Source organism: Ruditapes philippinarum, unplaced genomic scaffold (assembly GCF_026571515.1).
Source record: "Ruditapes philippinarum isolate M1 unplaced genomic scaffold, ASM2657151v2 ctg1332_1_1_1_1, whole genome shotgun sequence".
NCBI lineage: Eukaryota > Metazoa > Mollusca > Bivalvia > Venerida > Veneridae > Ruditapes > Ruditapes philippinarum.
The window spans coordinates 27749-46282 of NW_026853962.1; the positions used below are offsets into that span (position 1 = coordinate 27749).

Genomic DNA, 18534 nt, shown 5'->3' on the forward strand with positions numbered 1-18534 from the left:
TTTTCCTTATATGTATATAGTAAAAACTTTAAAAAAATTTCTTCTAGCAATTGACAAATGCTAGAGGTTAGATATTTTGCATGAAACATTGTGAAGTGAACTTCTAGCAAGATTGTTCAAATTATAGCCCTGGGGTGAAAATTGCCCCCGCCCCGGGGGTCATTAATTTTCAATATATACATATAGTAAAAAATAAAAAAATCTTACTGTCTGAAGCTACAAGGCCTAGAGCTTTAATATTTGTTAAATGATATCATCTATAGGTACTCTACCAAAGTTGTTCAAATTTTGCCTCTAGTATCAAAATTAGCCCCGCCCCAGGGGCCATAGGTTTTCCTTATATGTATATAGTAAAAACTTAAAAAAATCATCTTCTCTAAATTTACAAAGGCTAGAGTTAAGATATTTTTCATGAAACATTATGTAGTGAACCTCTAGCAAGATTATAGCCCTAGGGTCAAATTGTCCTGGCCCCACCCCCAGGGGTCATTGATTTTCACTATGAATATATAGTAAAAAATTTAAAAATCTTCTTGTCTGAAGGTACAAGGCTTAGAGCTTTGATATGTGGTATATAATATCATCTATGGGTCCTCTACTTAAGTTGTTTTAATTATGCCCCTAGTGTTAAAATAGCCCTGTCCCAGAGGCGATAGTTTTCCTTATATGTATAAAGTAAAAACTTGAAAAGTCTTCTTCTCTGAATTGAAAATTCTTCTTCTCTGAATTGACAAAGGCTAGAGGTTAAATATATGGCATGAGACTTTGTGAAGTGAACCTTTACCAAGGTTGTTCAAATTATAGCCCTGGGGTCAAAATTGGTCCCGCCCCGGGGGTCATTGATTTTCAATATGTACATATAGTAAAAAAATAAAAAATATTGTTGCCTGAAGGTACAAGGCATAGAGCTTTGATGTTTGCTATATAATATCATCTATAGGTCCTCTACCAAAGTTGTTCAAATTTTTCCCCTGGTGTCAAAATTGGCCCTGCCCGGGGGCAGTGATTCTCATTATGTACACATAGAAAAAACAGAAAATAAAACAAATGTTTTCTAAATGGGAGAAAGCTACAACTTAGATATTTGACTTGAAATGTTGTTTGGTGGACTGTATCAAGATTGTTTTGAATTGAATCCTTGGGTCCAAAATTTTGCCTTGCCCAAGGGGACAGTGACCTACTTTCTTGTCCTTTGATGTACAGCAATGAAATTTTGACCATGTGCACAGTTTTAGTTGTAAAATTGAACTTTGATATCAGGTGACCTAGATTTTGATGATGTGACCTACTTTCTTGTCCTTTGATGTACAGCTATGAAATTTGAACCATGTGCACAGATTAAGATGTAAAGTGAACTTTGATTTCAGCTGACCTAGATTTTTACAAAGTGTCTTACTGTGTTGTCCTTTGATGTAGTCATGAAATTTAGGCTGTGTGAAATATGACCTTCACCACCAAATTCACTAGACTCGAGTGCATTGATATATTCCTACTCTGATCTTTTATTGAGTTAACAACAGATTTAACCACTAATCTGATAATAAGAATTAGATAGGTCAGGGATCTATGCATTATGACAATCTTCATAATTGTATAGAAACAAAAAAAAATCTGTTCCTACACTACTATTTAGTGTTGTATTCATGCGGTGGCATAGCATTTTTAGCTCGACTTTTCTATGAAAAGGGGAGCTATCCTACTCGCCCCGGCGTCGGCGTCGGCGTTGGCGTTGGCGTCACACCTTGGTTAAGTTTTTCGTACCACCCCACTTTATTTCAGAAGTATTACAAGTATGGCTTTGAAACTTACCATACTTGTTCACCATCATAACCTCCATCTACAGACAAGAGTACATAACTCTGTCAAGGCTTTTGACAGAATTATGGCCCTTTTTTGACTTAGAAAGTGTATTGAGCTTGGTTAAGTTTTTTGTACCACCTCACTTTATTTCAAAACCATTGGAGGTATTGCTTTGAAACTGACCATACTTGTTTACCATCACGACCTTCATCAACAGACAAGAGGACATAACTCTGTCAAGGTTTTTGACAGAATTATGCCCCTTTTTGACTTAGAAAATACATTGAATATGGGTAAAATCCACTTATTGCCTTAACCCTTTGAGATATTGCTTTGAAACTTTTAATGCTATTTCACATCATTACCCCCATCTGTACGCAAGAGAAGGTAACTCTGTCAAGGATTTGTTTTAAAAATTAAGGCCTTTTATCGACTTAGAATCTTGGTTAAGTTTTTAAGTACCAGTCCACTTTTTGACTGAACTGTTTGAGATATTAATTTGAAAGTTGGAATACTTGTTTACCATCATGGTCCCTAAACATGGGCAGGAGAAGGTAATTCTGTTAAGGATTTTATTTGAATTATGGCCCTTTTTGACTTAGAAACTCAGTTAAGATTTTCATTCTTGTCCACTTGTTGACTTAACCATTTGAGATATTACTTTGGAAGTTGGAGTTCTTATGTGCCATCATGAGACCTATCTGTAAGCAAGAGAAGATAACTCTGTGAAAATGTTTCTTGATTTGTACTTAGAAATTCCTAGTTAAAGTCTTGTGTGCCCTTAACTGTCAAAGTTTTGTTTTATAGGCAAGCACTAAAAAAGTCGAGCGCGCTGTCCTTCTGACAGCTCTTGTTCTCAAATGCAATCTTGTTTGAAATTTTATGATTTCATTGATCAGATCATTGCTGCAATTGCCCCAGATAGTACAGCAATAATCTAGGTGTGGTAAGATGTATGAGTTAATGAATAGTTTTCTTGCATGTAAGTCTAGGTATTGCTTGATTCTGAGAAGTAGGTATAACTGAGAGTTGCATTTTTTAAGTATCATTTCTATTTGGATTTTCCATTTTAGTTTACTATCGACAAAAACACCTAGTAACTTTTCGGTTTTAGAAAATTGGATCATTTGATCTTGAAGGTGTAAAGGTGGTAAATGAAGCTGTGTATTGTTTGATGTAAAGTGCATTGCCTTTGTTTTCTGTGTATTTAACACCATTGCATTTTGTATGCACCATTTGTTTACATGTTCGAGGTTAGTATGAAGTTTATTATGTAGTTCTTGTGGTGAATGTCCTGATGCTTAAGTGTGGTGTCATCTGCAAACATGTCTATTTCTAGGTCTCTAAAATGAAGTGGGAGATCATTGATGTATATAATAGTTATGCAATATACATATAGAACAATAATCATTTCCGAGCTACTTCTCTGCAACTGCTGGCTGGAATTCAACAAAACCTTTTGGGAATCATCAATATCAAGAGGAGATGCGCATATCGTCGGCTTATTCTGTTCAGACACTTTAACTCAGAGTTATGGCCCTTGATTAGTTATGCAGTATGCATATAGAGCAAACTTTATGGGAACCTTCAATACCAAGAGGAGATGCGCATATCATCGCCTTGTTCCAGTCAGACACTTTAACTCATATTTATGGCCTTTGATTAGTTATGCAGTATGCATATAGGGCAATAATTGTTTCCGCGCTACTTCTCTGCAACAACTGGCAGGAATTCAAGTAAACTTTATGGGAACCTTTAATACCAAGAGGAGATATTGTTGCCTTGTTCAGACCAGGCCCTTCATTACAGAGTTATGGTCCTTGGTTAGTTGATTAGTTATGTAGTATGCATATAGAGCAATATTGCTATTTCTTTGCAACTGCTGTATTGATTTCAACAAAACTTTAAGGCAATCATCAATACAAAAAGGCAATTAACATCTCATTGGCATGTCCAGATATTACTATTTAACACGGAGTTAGGCTCTGTTATTGCCCGGAATATTTATCATGTACAAAGAATATTACTGTTTACGCACTGATAAATATATATAAATAAAGCAATATGGCTTCAGTTGTTGTGTTAGTAATAACCAGTACTTGGCAGGGGATATAAATTCAACAAATTTGCTTGTTGAAATAGAAGCCCTGGAGTCAGAATTGGCCCTGTCATGGGGGTCAAATAAAATTTCCTTATAATTTATGTATATATGAAAAACTAAAAAAAAAATCTTATTCTGATAAACCCAAAGAGCTAGAGCTTAGATATTAAACATGAAACATCTTCTTGTAAGTGTTTACCAATTTTGCGTGGGTCAGGTTAGAGGGTTAAGATTTCACAATAGTTGTCACAGTGAGCTCTGGAAATGTTAAAGAACATGTCAAATGAATGGCTTAGACTTGTTTCAATCATAAAATATCCACAATATCTGTTATTGTAACTTCCAGGGTTTGTTCAAGTCACATGACTTGTTTTAAAACTTCTCAATGATTCTGTTGGAAGCTAAATGTTTATCATTATATATAGATATATTTACGCTTCAAACCAAAAATTTTTAGAATTTATACAGAAATTCATGCCAGTGGTGACACTGGTAAAAAGGCATATGTTTTCATGAATAATTTTTGGAGAAGAGTTTGATTTGTGAAATATACATCAAATATTATACAAGAACCTGTTGTGTGTGATAATCTTTTTGTCTCTCTTATATCTTATACTTTTTGTGCCCCCACTATAGTGGCGGGCATTTAGATTTACCATTGTCCGTCTTTCCGTCCGTCCTTCTGTCCTTCCGTCCGTCCGTTCTCTTTTGTGTCGCATGTAACTCAAAAAATATTTGACCTAGAGTCATGAAACTGTACAGGAATGTTGATCAGCATGTGTAGTTGTGCACCTGGGTATTTTCATTTGGATACTTTTAGTATTTTCAGAGGAATTGCCCTTGACTTAGTAAAATTTTGCAATTTTCAACTTGTGTCGCATGTAACTCAAAAAGTATTTGACCTAGAGTCATGAAACTTTACAGGAATGTTGATCAGCATGTGTAGTTGTGCACCTGGGTATTTTCATCTGGATATTTTTAGTATTTTTAGAGTTATTGCCCTTGACTTAGTGAAATTTTGCAATTTTCAACTTGTGTCGCATGTAACTCAAAAAGCATTTGACCTAGAGTCATTAAACCTGATGGGAAGGTTGCTCAGCATATTTAGTTTTGCACCTGGGGTTTTGCTTGTGGATTTATCCAGTATTTGTAGAGTTATTTCCCTTGACTTAGTAAAAAACGTTTCATTATGTTGTTATTTGTTCCTTGAGTGCATGAGTTAGAATCAACGAACTTTAAAGGAATAATGATCAACATCACTAAATTACAGGAATAATGATTCACATCACTGTGAAGCTATGCACCTGGGACTTTGCATGTGGATTTTTTTCAGTTTTGTTAGAGTTATTGCCCTTGACTTACAGTAGTATAAATTTGCAATTTTCAACTTGTTCATGCATAGCTCAAAAGGTATTTCACTTGTAGGCCTGAAAGTTTACAAGAATGTTGGTCAGTATGTGTACTTATGCATCTTGGGGTTTGCTTGTGGATTTATTCAGTATTTGTAAAGTTCTTGCCCATTACTTAGTAAAAGATTTTTAGTTTTCAAAAAATATTTGACCTAAAGTCATAAGATTGTCATAACAGTGACGCGGTGGGGGCACCCGTGTCCTATGGACACATTTCTAGTTTCTAGCTACACTGTACCAGCCTTTCCAAGTGAATATTGGAGTAAATGACCATTTATTTCCCTGAAAATATCAATTAAGAGATTTCATCTTCAAAATTATCTAATACTATTCTTAGTGTGTGTGTATGTATATATATGTGTACACCATAATATGATTGTGTACAGCATGTAATGACAAAAAAATTGAAAATTTATGATAATAATATTTTTTCATATTATTGAACAATATTACCACTTAAAGAGGAAATGTTCTTATCATTTTTTTTATGATATTACATGTATATTTGTGAATAAAATGTTAAAATGTGAATATCAGTATTATCAAAAATTGTTTAATGTTTAATTAAAACTGATTAAAATACTTCAACCACATAGTGATTACAGGTATAAATCATTTCCAACAGCCTTGCTGTTGTGTTGACCTCTTTGCCAGATGGTTGTGTGTCTGCCTTGTAATCAAGGGGTCTGGGGTTCAAATCCCTTTCAGTGCCTGAAGATTTTTAAGGTTAACAATGATCAGGGTGGCAGTGATTTTTCCTCAATTTTTAAAACAACCTGAAGGGGAAAATATAGCGTGATAAATCAGAAAAGGGGAAAATCAAATTCCAACCACTGAGAATGGAATTTACCCATACATTAAAAAAAATCAATTTTAATCAATTTACTATGCATGGTACTAGCAGAAGCTATCTATAGGGACAGCTTTCTGTCTTCTAGCTGATATAAGTCAGCTGATGTTAGGTCATCATTCTGGTGAAGAATGTGCACAGGGGTTTTAGGGGAAAATATTAGCATTTTTAGGGGAAAATGTACCTATTTTGGGCTAGGGGAAACAGCCTTTATTCGGCTGTAAAATACAGGGGGAAAATCAATTGGTGGTGAGGGTAAAATAAAAAAATGACAATAATGTTCGTTTGTCATTTGTGGGTATGAAGAATCAACTAGCAATCAATAAGAGTTTAGTCAGAAATAATAGGACAGTGCTTCTTTCTTGTCCTCTAATGTCTCAATTATACAAGACCTGCAGTATTTTCAGGGGCTAAACTAAATAGCTAACAGCTGATATTGATCGTTTAATCACTTTTTTAATCTTTCATAGAATCCCTTTATTCATCGAAATACTTAAGGTGACAACAGACACTTTCCGTGGTAATCACATAAATGTCATTTAAACCAACTTATTTTAGTAATAATTGTTATTTATTTAATCTTTGTGCATTAAATGTCGTTGATCATCATAAAAAATAACATATTTGAAAAAAATGCCTTTGTAAATGATTGATTTTTAATAAAAATCCTAAAATTTTAAATCGTCATATCAAAGTCATTTTTATATGCCCGAAAGAATTTCAGGCATATTATGTTATACCCCCTGGCGTCCGTCCGTCCGTCCGTTAGCAATTTGGTTTCCGGAGCATAACTTAAGTTCCATTTGTCCCACAGTATTCAAACTTCATAGGATGATTGTCCATATTGGGTAGAAGACCCCTATTGATTTTGGGGTCACAAGGTCAAAGGTCAAGGTCACTATGACCTTAAAACTGAAAACAGTTTCCGGAGCATAACTTAAGTTCCATTTGTCCCACAGTGTTCAAACTTCATAGGATGATTGTCCATATTGGGTAGAAGACTCCTATTGATTTTAGGCTCACAAGGTCAAAGGTCAAGGTCACTATGACCTTAAAACTGAAAACAGTTTCCGGAGCATAACTTAAGTTCCATTTGGCCCACAGTGTTCAAACTTCATAGGATGATTGTCCATATTGGGTAGAAGACCCCTATTGATTTTGTGGTCACAAGGTCAAAGGTCAAGGTCACTATGACCTTAAAACTGAAAACAGTTTCCGGAGCATAACTTAAGTTTCATTTCGCCCACTGTGTTTAAACTTCATAGTATGATTGTCCATATTGGGTAGAAGACCCCTATTGATTTTGGGGTCACAAGGTCAAAGGTCAAGGTCACTATTACCTTAGAAATGAAAACAGTTTCTGGGGCATAACTTAAGTTCCATTTGGACCACAATGTTGAAACTTCAAAGGATGATTGTCTTGTGAAGGAGGTAATGATACTTTATTCCCATGTCTTACAAATTCTTCATCTTTACTAAAAAAAAAAAAAATCACTTTCGGGCATATAATGCTCCGCCTAGCGGTGCTCTTGTTTATTTTTTTGTCATCAAACTTTTGGAAAATAAACATACTTATAATATCTGGGGAACCGTGTCTCAAATTTTTTCTATCTTTTCTCAAAAAAATATTACGTAACGTCAAACATTACGTAATTAAAGATAATTAAGTCGCTGATTGAGCAAACAAAAATCCCTGACACGGTTCCCTCCGTAAATGAATTCCCTTTCATGTGCTTTAAACCGCATGTTAATTGCTTGATTATTAAAAAAGTTATGCCGATTCAAAGTTAGTCCGACCCGCATCAAACGAAGTGTCATAAATCGGCTGTTCTCTCTCGGACCCCTACGTTTCACGCTAAATAATTGCATAATACACAAATATCGCACCAGAGAGGGTCACAAGTTGCGGTAACATACTCTAACAACATTTTATGACCCAGTGACATCTGACCAATTAAAAAGTTGCTGATTAATATCAGTTTATAACAGAAATTTCTTCAAATCTTAACGTGATTTACCGTCAGTCTGGTATCGGTCGCACATGTCACGTGACTTTCGGTAAAATTTGAGGCACTCGGTGGGGGGAAATGGGACGTATTTGTGCACCGCTAGCGGGGTATTTAATTGTTTCACATTTGAAGTTTATTATTATTATCATCAGCATTATTATTATATTATACCAGTGTCACTCTATCTGTGTACTCGTGTATGAAATTCCGTTAAAATATAAATTAAAATAACAAAAAAACTGAGCTTCTGACAGTCTTTTAAAGTCCATGGTAGATGTATACAAATAAGAACGGGATATTATATATTTTTTCCTCCAAATTGATATAAATGCTTCACATATTTTAATAGAAATAAAAGGTATCACTCCATCATTATGATCTGACCTTCTTGACTTCTATTATCATGAAAATCATCTGTGCACGGCATAGAGATCCAGTTTCTACTGGGATATACAATAAATTCCAAACTTTCTCCCAGGTTTATTAGTACTGTGTTCGATTTACTAGCGAACAATTTATTCAAAGCATTCACTGATAATTTATTTTATTATCTTTTTTTTATTGATTCATAGAGAAATAATCATCCTTAGACAACCTAAAATGGTTTAGAAATTTGTCAGGGAGACCTTACCACGTACAAGTCATATAGGCGTTCACATAAAAAATGTTGTCTGTTTTTGTTGTTGTTTTACTTGACATTGTTAGAAAACGAGGTTGAATGTAAAGCAAGCCCTTGAATCCGTAAAAAAGTCCATAAACTCAATGTAATATCTATCAGATTAACGGGACAGACAAATTATTTTCACACATTATGGATATTTTAGCAACTATATTTTTAATCAACCCCGTGGTCGTGCGATTTGTCGCTGTGCTTAATTATTTATGTTTCATACATTATGTTACGTACATTGGCCGACAATTTCTTATTTTATAAAAAAAGGCTAAATAATAGGTAGACGATATTCATAAAAGATGTACGGTATTTGTACGATACATGAATTACGAGTAGTATGGACCAGTATGGACCGGTAATTCACGCATATATTGAACTACCGATTTCCCTCATTGATGCCTCAACAGGGGACGGAGCGTTATCGATAATTGACAGGTTACGCGATAGCAGATAAAAATAGTACAGGTACCGTTTTAAAACGTTTAAAAACACATTTTTTGGACTAACTGCTTCCAAAATTAAATCACGAATGTGTTCAGAAAAGGTTGATAAATATACTAAGCAAAAAATCTCATTTTAGGTATTTTCAGTGATAATTGACTCCGTTGTCACCTTAATGTATAAACGTGTAAGATAAAATAAAATTAAAATTATTCTGAAATATTTAAGAATGGGCCCCATTTGGTAGAGACTTTACGAACGTGACAAGCCCAACAAATTGAAGGCTTTTATGCCGGTTTTCCCTGTAAAGGCATACATCTGTGTAATATCAATTTGTAAAATCGGTCGGTTTAATCGAGACTAGGCCAGAGTGGAAATGTCTTGGGTACGAAATGGCTCGGAATCCCTCAAATTACTTCGAAATTTATATTAACGAAAGTTTTAGTCCTCAGGAACGAATTGACATCAATAAATAAACTTACTATTATTATTCATCAAATTCATAACATATATTACTTTAAAACTTACCTTATGGGCTAAACAGGCTGATATGCTTGTCAAGTAGGTCATAAAGTAAACCGGAAGTTGTCGGATTCATCAAATTATAGGCTATTTCAGAGATATAGATTATCGACATCTCTGGCTATTTCTATTTCAATATTCACTTTGCAATTAGAAACTACAAAATTTTTTCGATAAAAATTGTCTTTTTCAAATATTTCTGGAATATCATACAAAAAAAATGTGATGATAAGGTACGACTGAGTAAGTTGAATATTGCGAGCTCTCAGTCGCTTATCTCCATTCATAGAATTACTATCTCCATTCATAGAATTACTCGAACTTTCAAATTATATCCGCTACACTTCTAATACCATAATTCATGCTATTTTGCACATGATTTTCAAAAAATAAGGTATGGTTGGAAATTTGGGGTTTGTAAGTACACTAGTTGGGACTACGTCCCAACTAAAAACTAATGTTTAGAATTCAATGCAACTTCATACAATGGTCAAGCGCAATGTGAGGAAGTGCAGTGCTCTAGAAGCATAACTCCTTCTGGATTTTTATTACGGAGTAATTCAATAAAACTTCATCAATGGTCAACCTCATTGAAAGGAAATGCAACATGCAAGAACCACAACTATCTTTAATTGCCCACAACCATAACTCTATTTCAATTCTTTTGCAAGGTAACTTCCTCAGTTCCAAAGCAGTCTTGCGGGGGTATTAATCACATTTAGTGATAGTTCTAGTTAATTATACTTTTGCTGTACTGTAGGGAGAAAAAAATACACCAGTAATCTTTTTTGTTCACAATTTTTGACGAAAATTTACAATGATCACAAGTGCCGAATTTTGGCACCAAAAAAAACCAAACGACAAACACTGGATAACTCGTAGCTACTGCTGGCAATGCGATCAGCACATATTTGAAGTACACACTGTTTGTGTAATAATATATATGATAATTACATTTCTTTTTTGAATTTTCACAAGTACATTTAAATGCATGATGTAAAATTATTCAAGAATGTTTCTTTAGCCAAAACATATTTTCATTATATATCGCAAATGAGTTGATAGCAGTCACTGTACAAAGAAAAACTGGCGTACATGATTCAAGAGCGTAGATTTACCGGCGGGATTTTTCTTTTCTTTCTTGAACCTTGCAGTTGTGCCAGTCTTTATTAACACTTTTCTTGAATATTTGTGATTCAATGATATTAATTCAGAAAATTTCAAAAATTTACACGGTAATTTTTCAGGGATCCCAACGGAATCCCCAGCTAAGATTCACAGAGATTCCTCCTGACTTTTTGGGATCCTTGGAATCCTGGGATCCCATTAATGTCGAACCCTGATGGTTACAAAAGTTAAATAGGGCGTATTTCATACTAATATTAAGCATGAAACATCTTCTAGTGAGTGTCTACCAAGGTTGTGTAAATAAGACTTTTTTTAAGCCCTGTGGTCAAACTTGGCCCTGTCCTGGGGGGGGGGGGGCTATATACAGGTGAGCGATTTCAGGGCCATGATGGCCCTCTTGTTTTTCAATTACGATGAACTTTTAGATCGGAATTGGATTTTTGATATGTTAGGAATATTAACCATATAAGATTATAACATTCGATATTTCAGTTTCTTGCAAGTACACCAAAACCTGGTCGACCTCAGTTGTCAAGGAGGCGACCTATGTCACCAGTTTCTGAAACATTGGTGAGACCACAGAGCACACAAAATGCGACAACCTCACAGGAAAATGTAGAGAGTAATTTCACTGATAATCATTTATTCAAACAGCAAAGAGTAAATCATATGGAGGACATAACTGGTTATTTAAGTAGAAAACAAATGGGATGTGGATCTCAGTGGAAAAGGTCTACATTGAAACAGTCACCTTTGAAAGGTTCACCACTGAAACGGACAAGTTCACCAGTGAAACAGACAATTTCTCCACAGAAGTGTGTACCAGGTAGCAGCATCGATGATAAAATTGCTTCCATAAGTAAATCTAGAATAGAGCAAAAGCGGAACAATGCAGAAATAATCAATAGCAATAACAGTTCCTCTAATAAGACTGAAAAAGTTGTTCTAAGTATGTCTAAAGTACGGTATAAAAGTGTTTCTGAACAGGGCAATCAATCTGAAAGGACTGAATGCGGAGGAAAGACGCAGAAAGTATCAGTACCAGTCCTAAATGAAAATGTTTCTAAGAGCAGATTTAACCAGCAAGAGTCTAATAGCAATACTAGAGATGTGTCAGTCTTGCCTGAAACACAAATTTCAGTGAGAAATATGAGTTCTGTGTTAACAGGTAACACTAAATCTAAAACTAATAAATTCATTAATAGTAGGAGAAATGATACAACAGCAGTCAGTGAAGCTAGTTATTTATCAGAAAGACAAGAATCTGGAAGAATTTTAAGTAGATCAAGACTTAGCAATAATGGAACATCAAATACAAGGGATATAAATTTACAAGATGAAGATTTGAGTACAAGTATGTCCAGTAAAGACAGAAAGTCTGCTGTAAACAGGAGGTTAGTGTCTCTCAGCAGAAATAAAGGAATAGCTACGGAAGACATGTCTGCTATAGGTAATAAAGTTTACCAGATTATATGAATATTTTAATCAAAAATGAAAATTTATAAGCTCGAGTATATGGAGAGCTGCCCAACTCACCCTGGTGTCCAGATTTAAGATTGAAAGTTTTGATACAGTAAGATATTTTTACCTCAAATTGGCCATGCTCCTTGGGGGGGGGGGGGGGGGGGGGGGGGGGGGGAAAGCGGTCATAGGGGGAAAAATGCAATAGCAGGGGGAATTATATTTCTTCACAAATGAGGAAAAACAAAAGAATCTAGTGCATATTTTAATATGCCACTTACCACTGTTAGATTTACTGTTGTGCAACATTGTTTTCTTTCCAGTAGAAAAGGGGAGCAACTCTTGCAACACAAGTTTAAGATACGTCGCTTTTTCTTAATATAAGGATCTAAAATATTGACAGTATAATTTAAAGCGTTGCATGTTAAACTTGTTGGAATGTGGGGAGTAGCTCCCCTTATCTACCCGGGAACTACAGTAGAACTTCGGTAAGTTGAAGTTGAAGTGACTTACGTAAAAACTTCAACACATCGGGACTTTGACCCATGGATCGTTCTCAATTTCATGACAAAATTTCCAACTCTTGTAGTATACAAGGAAGTTACAAAAGGCGTAAAAATAGTTTTTCGCGGCCAGATAAGAAGTGAAAAATATCTCAAGACCGAAGGTGTTAAAATAATCGGAGGACTTCCGACTTATTTGTGGTAAATTGTACTTGATTTATTCTATACGGACCACGAAAAAACTTCCATACATCAAAAAATTTGACACATAAAATTTCGACTCATAAGTATGTTTTTTTAAGGAATATATAGGGCAAAAAATTTGGACTTTCATTTTACTTCGACACATCGAGAAAATCGACTAATTGAAGTTCTACTCATAGAAGTTCTACTGTATTTGTAAACAACCTTGCTTAACAGTAAGTCTTACAGACATAAAATAAAACATTTTTCGGCAAGTAAGTTAAAAAAAAATAATATTCATTGCAGGCAAATTCAGGCTGCCATATTGGAAGGGGGGGGGGTAATTTGGCATTGAGGGGGGGAACTGACTCAACATTCGCATATATAGTTTGTATATATTGAGTGGCTTGTGTCCGTCTGTCTGGTTGTCTCTTCGCTATTCTTGTAAAGGGCACAACTTTGAAACAATAAGAGGGATCAACATGAAACTTTGTAGGTAGATAGATCTCATTGGGTAAATGTCCAGGGCTCAAGAACAGTAACTCTGCCTTGCCTAATTTTTGAATTATTGCCCTTTGTTTATTTTTACACTTTAAACTTTGTCAGGGACATAACTCTAAAACTATAAGAGATATCAACATGAAACTTTGTAGGTTGATAGATCTCATTGTGTAAAAGTGCAGTGCTAAAGAACCATAACTCTGTCTTACCTTATTTTGGAGTTATTGCCCTTGGTTAATTATTAGCTCGACTATACAAAGTATATGGAGAGCTGTCCTACTCGCCCTCCGTTGGCCTCTGCGTCCAGATTTCAGATAGTTTTGGTGCAGTAAAATATTTTTTACTGTAACTTAAGGTATCAAATATATGTTCCTCATCATCAGCCACATCTTATGTGACAAGGTTCATAACTCTAGCACCAATATTTTCAGATTTATCTCCCCTTGAACATAGAATTTTCCTGTAAAAATATTTTTTTTACTGTTACTTCTTTATTTCTTAAACAATCAAGTTTATATTTCAAATATATGTTCCTTATCACCAAGCACATCTTATGTGACAAGGTTCATAACTCTAGCACCAATATTTTCAAATTGATCTCCCCTTGAACTAAGAATTTTCCTTAAAAATATTTTTTTTACTGTTACTTCTTTATTATGCCCCCCCTTCGAAGAAGAGGGGGTATATTGTTTTGATAATGTCGGTCTGTCTGTCCGTCGGTCTGTCGGTCTGTCCGTCGGTAGACCACATGGTTTCCGCTGATTATCTTTAAAAGTATTTATCACAAAGTCTTGATATTTCACATAGTGATTGGTCATCACTAGAAGATGACCCCTATTGATTTTGGGGTCACTAGGTCAAAGGTCAAGGTCACAGGGGCCTTAAATGTCAAAATGGTTTCCGCTGATTATCTTGAAAAGTATGTATCACAAAGTCTTCATATTTCACAAAGTGATTGGTCATAACTAGTAGATGACCCCTATTGATTTTGGGGTCACTAGGTCAAAGGTCAAGGTCACAGGGACCTTAAAATGTCAAAATGGTTTCCACTGATTATCTTGAAAAGTATTTATCACAAAGTCTTCATATTTCACATAGTAATTGGTCATAACAAGTAGATGACCCCTATTGATTTTGGGGTCACTAGGTGAAAGGTCAAGGTCACAGGGACCTTAAATGTCAAAATGTTTTCCGCTGATTATCTTGAAAAGTATGTATCACAAAGTCTTCATATTTCACACAGTGATTGGTCATAACTAGTAGATGAACCCTATTGATTTTGGGGTCACTAGGTCAAAGGTCAAGGTCACAGGGGCTTTAAATGTCAAAATGGTTTCCGCTGATTATCTTGAAAAGTATGTATCACAAAGTCTTCATATTTCACATAGTGATGGTCATCACTAGTAGATGACCCTTATTGATTTTGGGGTCACTAGGTCAAAGGTCAAGGTCACAGGGACCATAAATGTCAAAATGGTTTCCGCTGATTATCTTGAAAAGTATGTATCACAAAGTCTTCATATTTCACACAGTGATTGGTCATAACTATTAGATGACCCCTATTGATTTTGGGGTCACTAGGTCAAAGGTCAAGGTCACAGGGGCTTTAAATGTCAAAATGGTTTCCGCTGATTATCTTGAAAAGTATGTATCACAAAGTCTTCATATTTCACATAGTGATTGGTCATCACTAGTAGATGACCCCTATTGATTTTGGGGTCACTAGATCAAAGGTCAAGGTCACAGGGGCTTTAAATGTCAAAATGGTTTCCGCTGATTATCTTGAAAAGTATGTATCACAAAGTCTTCATATTTCACATAGTGATTGGTCATCACTAGTAGATGACCCCTATTGATTTTGGGGTCACTAGGTCAAAGGTCATGAACACAGGGACCTTAAATGTCAAAATGGTTTCCGCTGATTATCTTGAAAAGTATGTATCACAAAGTCTTCATATTTCACATAGTGATTGGTCATCACTAGTAGATGACCCCTATTGATTTTGGGGTCACTAGGTCAAAGGTCATGAACACAGGGACCTTAAATGTCAAAATGGTTTCCGCTGATTATCTTGAAAAGTATGTATCACAAAGTCTTCATATTTCACACAGTGATTGGTCATAACTATTAGATGACCCCTATTGATTTTGGGGTCACTAGGTCAAAGGTCAAGGTCACAGGGGCTTTAAATGTCAAAATGGTTTCCGCTGATTATCTTGAAAAGTATGTATCACAAAGTCTTCATATTTCACATAGTGATTGTTCATCACTAGTAGATGACCCCTATTGAATTTGGGGTCACTAGGTCAAAGGTCAAGGTCACAGGGGCCTTAAATGTCAAAATGGTTTCCGCTGATTATCTTGAAAAGTATGTATCACAAAGTCTTCATATTTCACATAGTGATTGTTCATCACTAGTAGATGACCCCTATTAATTTTTGGGTCACTAGGTCAAAGGTCAAGGTCACAGGGACCTTAAAATGTCAAAATGGTATCCGCTGATTACTGCGAATTCACTTATATTCGTGGGCATGAAAGTTCGTGGTTTTATCAAAACGGGCATTTTCGTGGGTTCTTAAATTCGTGGATTTTCGTTTTCTTGTTAAAAAAAATCAGTTACCTAATGCAAAGTAATCTTAATCGCCGAACATTTTTACTTACAACATGTACATATCTTGACTTGTCACACAGCGGTTGTCAATAAATTTAATCCTTGCCTCTGGGCATAACTCTAATATAGCACAGTTTACTGCCGATAATTGACTGCAATTAACACATTTATGTGACATGATATGCACCTCCATTGGACACACTGTCCCTGTTATTCGCCGATGTAAACATCGCATAATTTATACGACACCTGGCACGTATTAACAAGCGAGTTTAAAAAATTACACTTAACATATTTGACAGTAACTACACGCAACGTCACAGCGACTGTGTAAATTTACATGCATATAAATTATTCTCGGTAAATAACACGAGTATATGTGGAGCTTGTAAAAGTCGGTGGCGTCTTTGATGTTTACGGAATATCATTCACACAAATACTGATTAAAATTCATATAAACTGGATCATTTAAAAACTACCAAAGAAAGTACAATAAATCTGTTTTAGCGATCCTATTTTTTTTATAGTTTTGTGTACTTACGACATTAATATCAAAGACTTTTTTTTAAATTAATAAGAGCAAACTGACAATTTTTATAAGCGCTAATTATTGCACTGCCTGGGTTCCCATATTTACTCGATTATGTCAAGTATTCTTGTTAACACAATCAAGTCCCAGTAGACTACAACGATCAAGTATGTATATGCGACATTTGTGACAGTAAATTGAGGACATATAATCGTGTTTACTTTCAAATTTCTTAAGTATTGCAAACATATTTAATATGTCACTAACCTGGTTATCTGTCTGTACTTACATCTATTTCACAAAATATCGGCCGGAAAAGAGCCGACGCATGTTTGTAATATATAGAACAGAGACAGGGTAAGAAGTATTTGTTGCGATAAAAGTTCGTCGGATCCTAAATTCGTGGATTGACCTACCCACGAAAACCACGAAAATTCGTGCCCCACGAATAATAATGATTTTACAGTATCTTGAAAAGTATTCTTCACAAAGTCTTCATATTTCACAAAGTGATTGGTCATAACTAGTAGATGACCCCTATTGATTTTGGGGTCACTAGGTCAAAGGTCAAGGTCACAGGGGCCTTAAATGTCAAAAGGGTTTCCACTGATTATCTTGAAAAGTATTCATCACAAAGTCTTCATATTTCACCTAGTTATTGGTCATAAGAAGTAGATGACCTCTGTTGATTTAGGGGTCATTAGGTCAAAGGTCAATGTCACATGGGCCTTAAATGTCAAAATGGTTTCCGTTGATTTTTCCATAATTGAACACTTCCATGTACCCATTTTTGGCAAGTTTATGTAATAAAATTATCAATTATGTGAGTCAATGGCTAGAAAGGGGGGTATATGTGTCGTTCGACATTCTTGTTTCACTTAGTGATCAATAAAATAGCTTCCAGCTGTGTGAAACTTTCAGTTTAATCGACAATTTCTCAATTTCTGTAACATTTCAACGCTGGGTGTACGCTGTAGTATCTAGAATCAAATTGCATTCAACGCGAAATACTGCCAAGAAAGGGAAGACTTGTGTCAAGGCATTTGGAATATTAAAACTAAAAGTAAGGACATCTTCTTCGCAAAAGAAATTAAAGAGAGCTGGCTTCTTTCCGCCTTTAATCGGGAGTTTTTAAAAATCACGACACTTAAAGGACAGTGTTATTAATTTAATTCATTTAATGATTTATAGTATCAATTTAAAACCGCCCTCGTCCGATCTTTAAACAATATAATCATTAAAAATAAAGAAAAGTTTTTTTTAGCTCACCTGTCACAAAGTGACGGTGAGCTTTTGTGATCGCTTTTCGTCCGGCGTCCGTCCGTCCTTCGTCCGTCCGTAAACTTTTACTTTAAATGACATCTCCTCATAAACCACTAAGCCAATTTCATCCAAACTTCACAGGAATGTTCCTTTGGTGGTCACCTTTAAAAATTGTTCAAAGAATTTAATTCCATGCAGAACTCTGGTTGCCATGGCAACCGAAAGAAAAAACTTTAAATATCTTCTTTTAAAAAACCCAAAGAGCTAGAGCTTAGATATTTGGCATGAAACATCTTCTAGTAAGTGTCTACCAAATTTGTTCAAATAAAAGCCCTGGGGTCAAAATTGGCCCCGCCCCAGGGGGTCATTGATTTTCCCTATATACATATAGTAAAAACTTAAAAATTCTTCTTTTAAAGAACCCATGGAGCTTGAGCTAAGATATTTAGCATGAAACATCATCTAGTAAGTGTCTACCAAGTTTGTTCAAATAAAAGCCCTGGGGTCAAAATTGGCCCCGCCCCAGGGGGTCATTGATTTTCCCTATAT

At 35.3% G+C, this 18534-nt stretch overlaps 1 protein-coding gene across 1 annotated transcript in view; it reads left to right on the forward strand.

Annotated features, from left to right (window-relative positions):
• The window catches only part of LOC132738508 (uncharacterized), a gene marked incomplete at its 5' end in the record, with an annotated part of 181797 nt that overhangs the window by 26891 nt on the left and 136372 nt on the right, over nt 1-18534 (forward strand). The window contains 1 exon segment of the mRNA XM_060726011.1: nt 11426-12383. Coding sequence (XP_060581994.1) covers nt 11426-12383 — 958 coding nt within the window.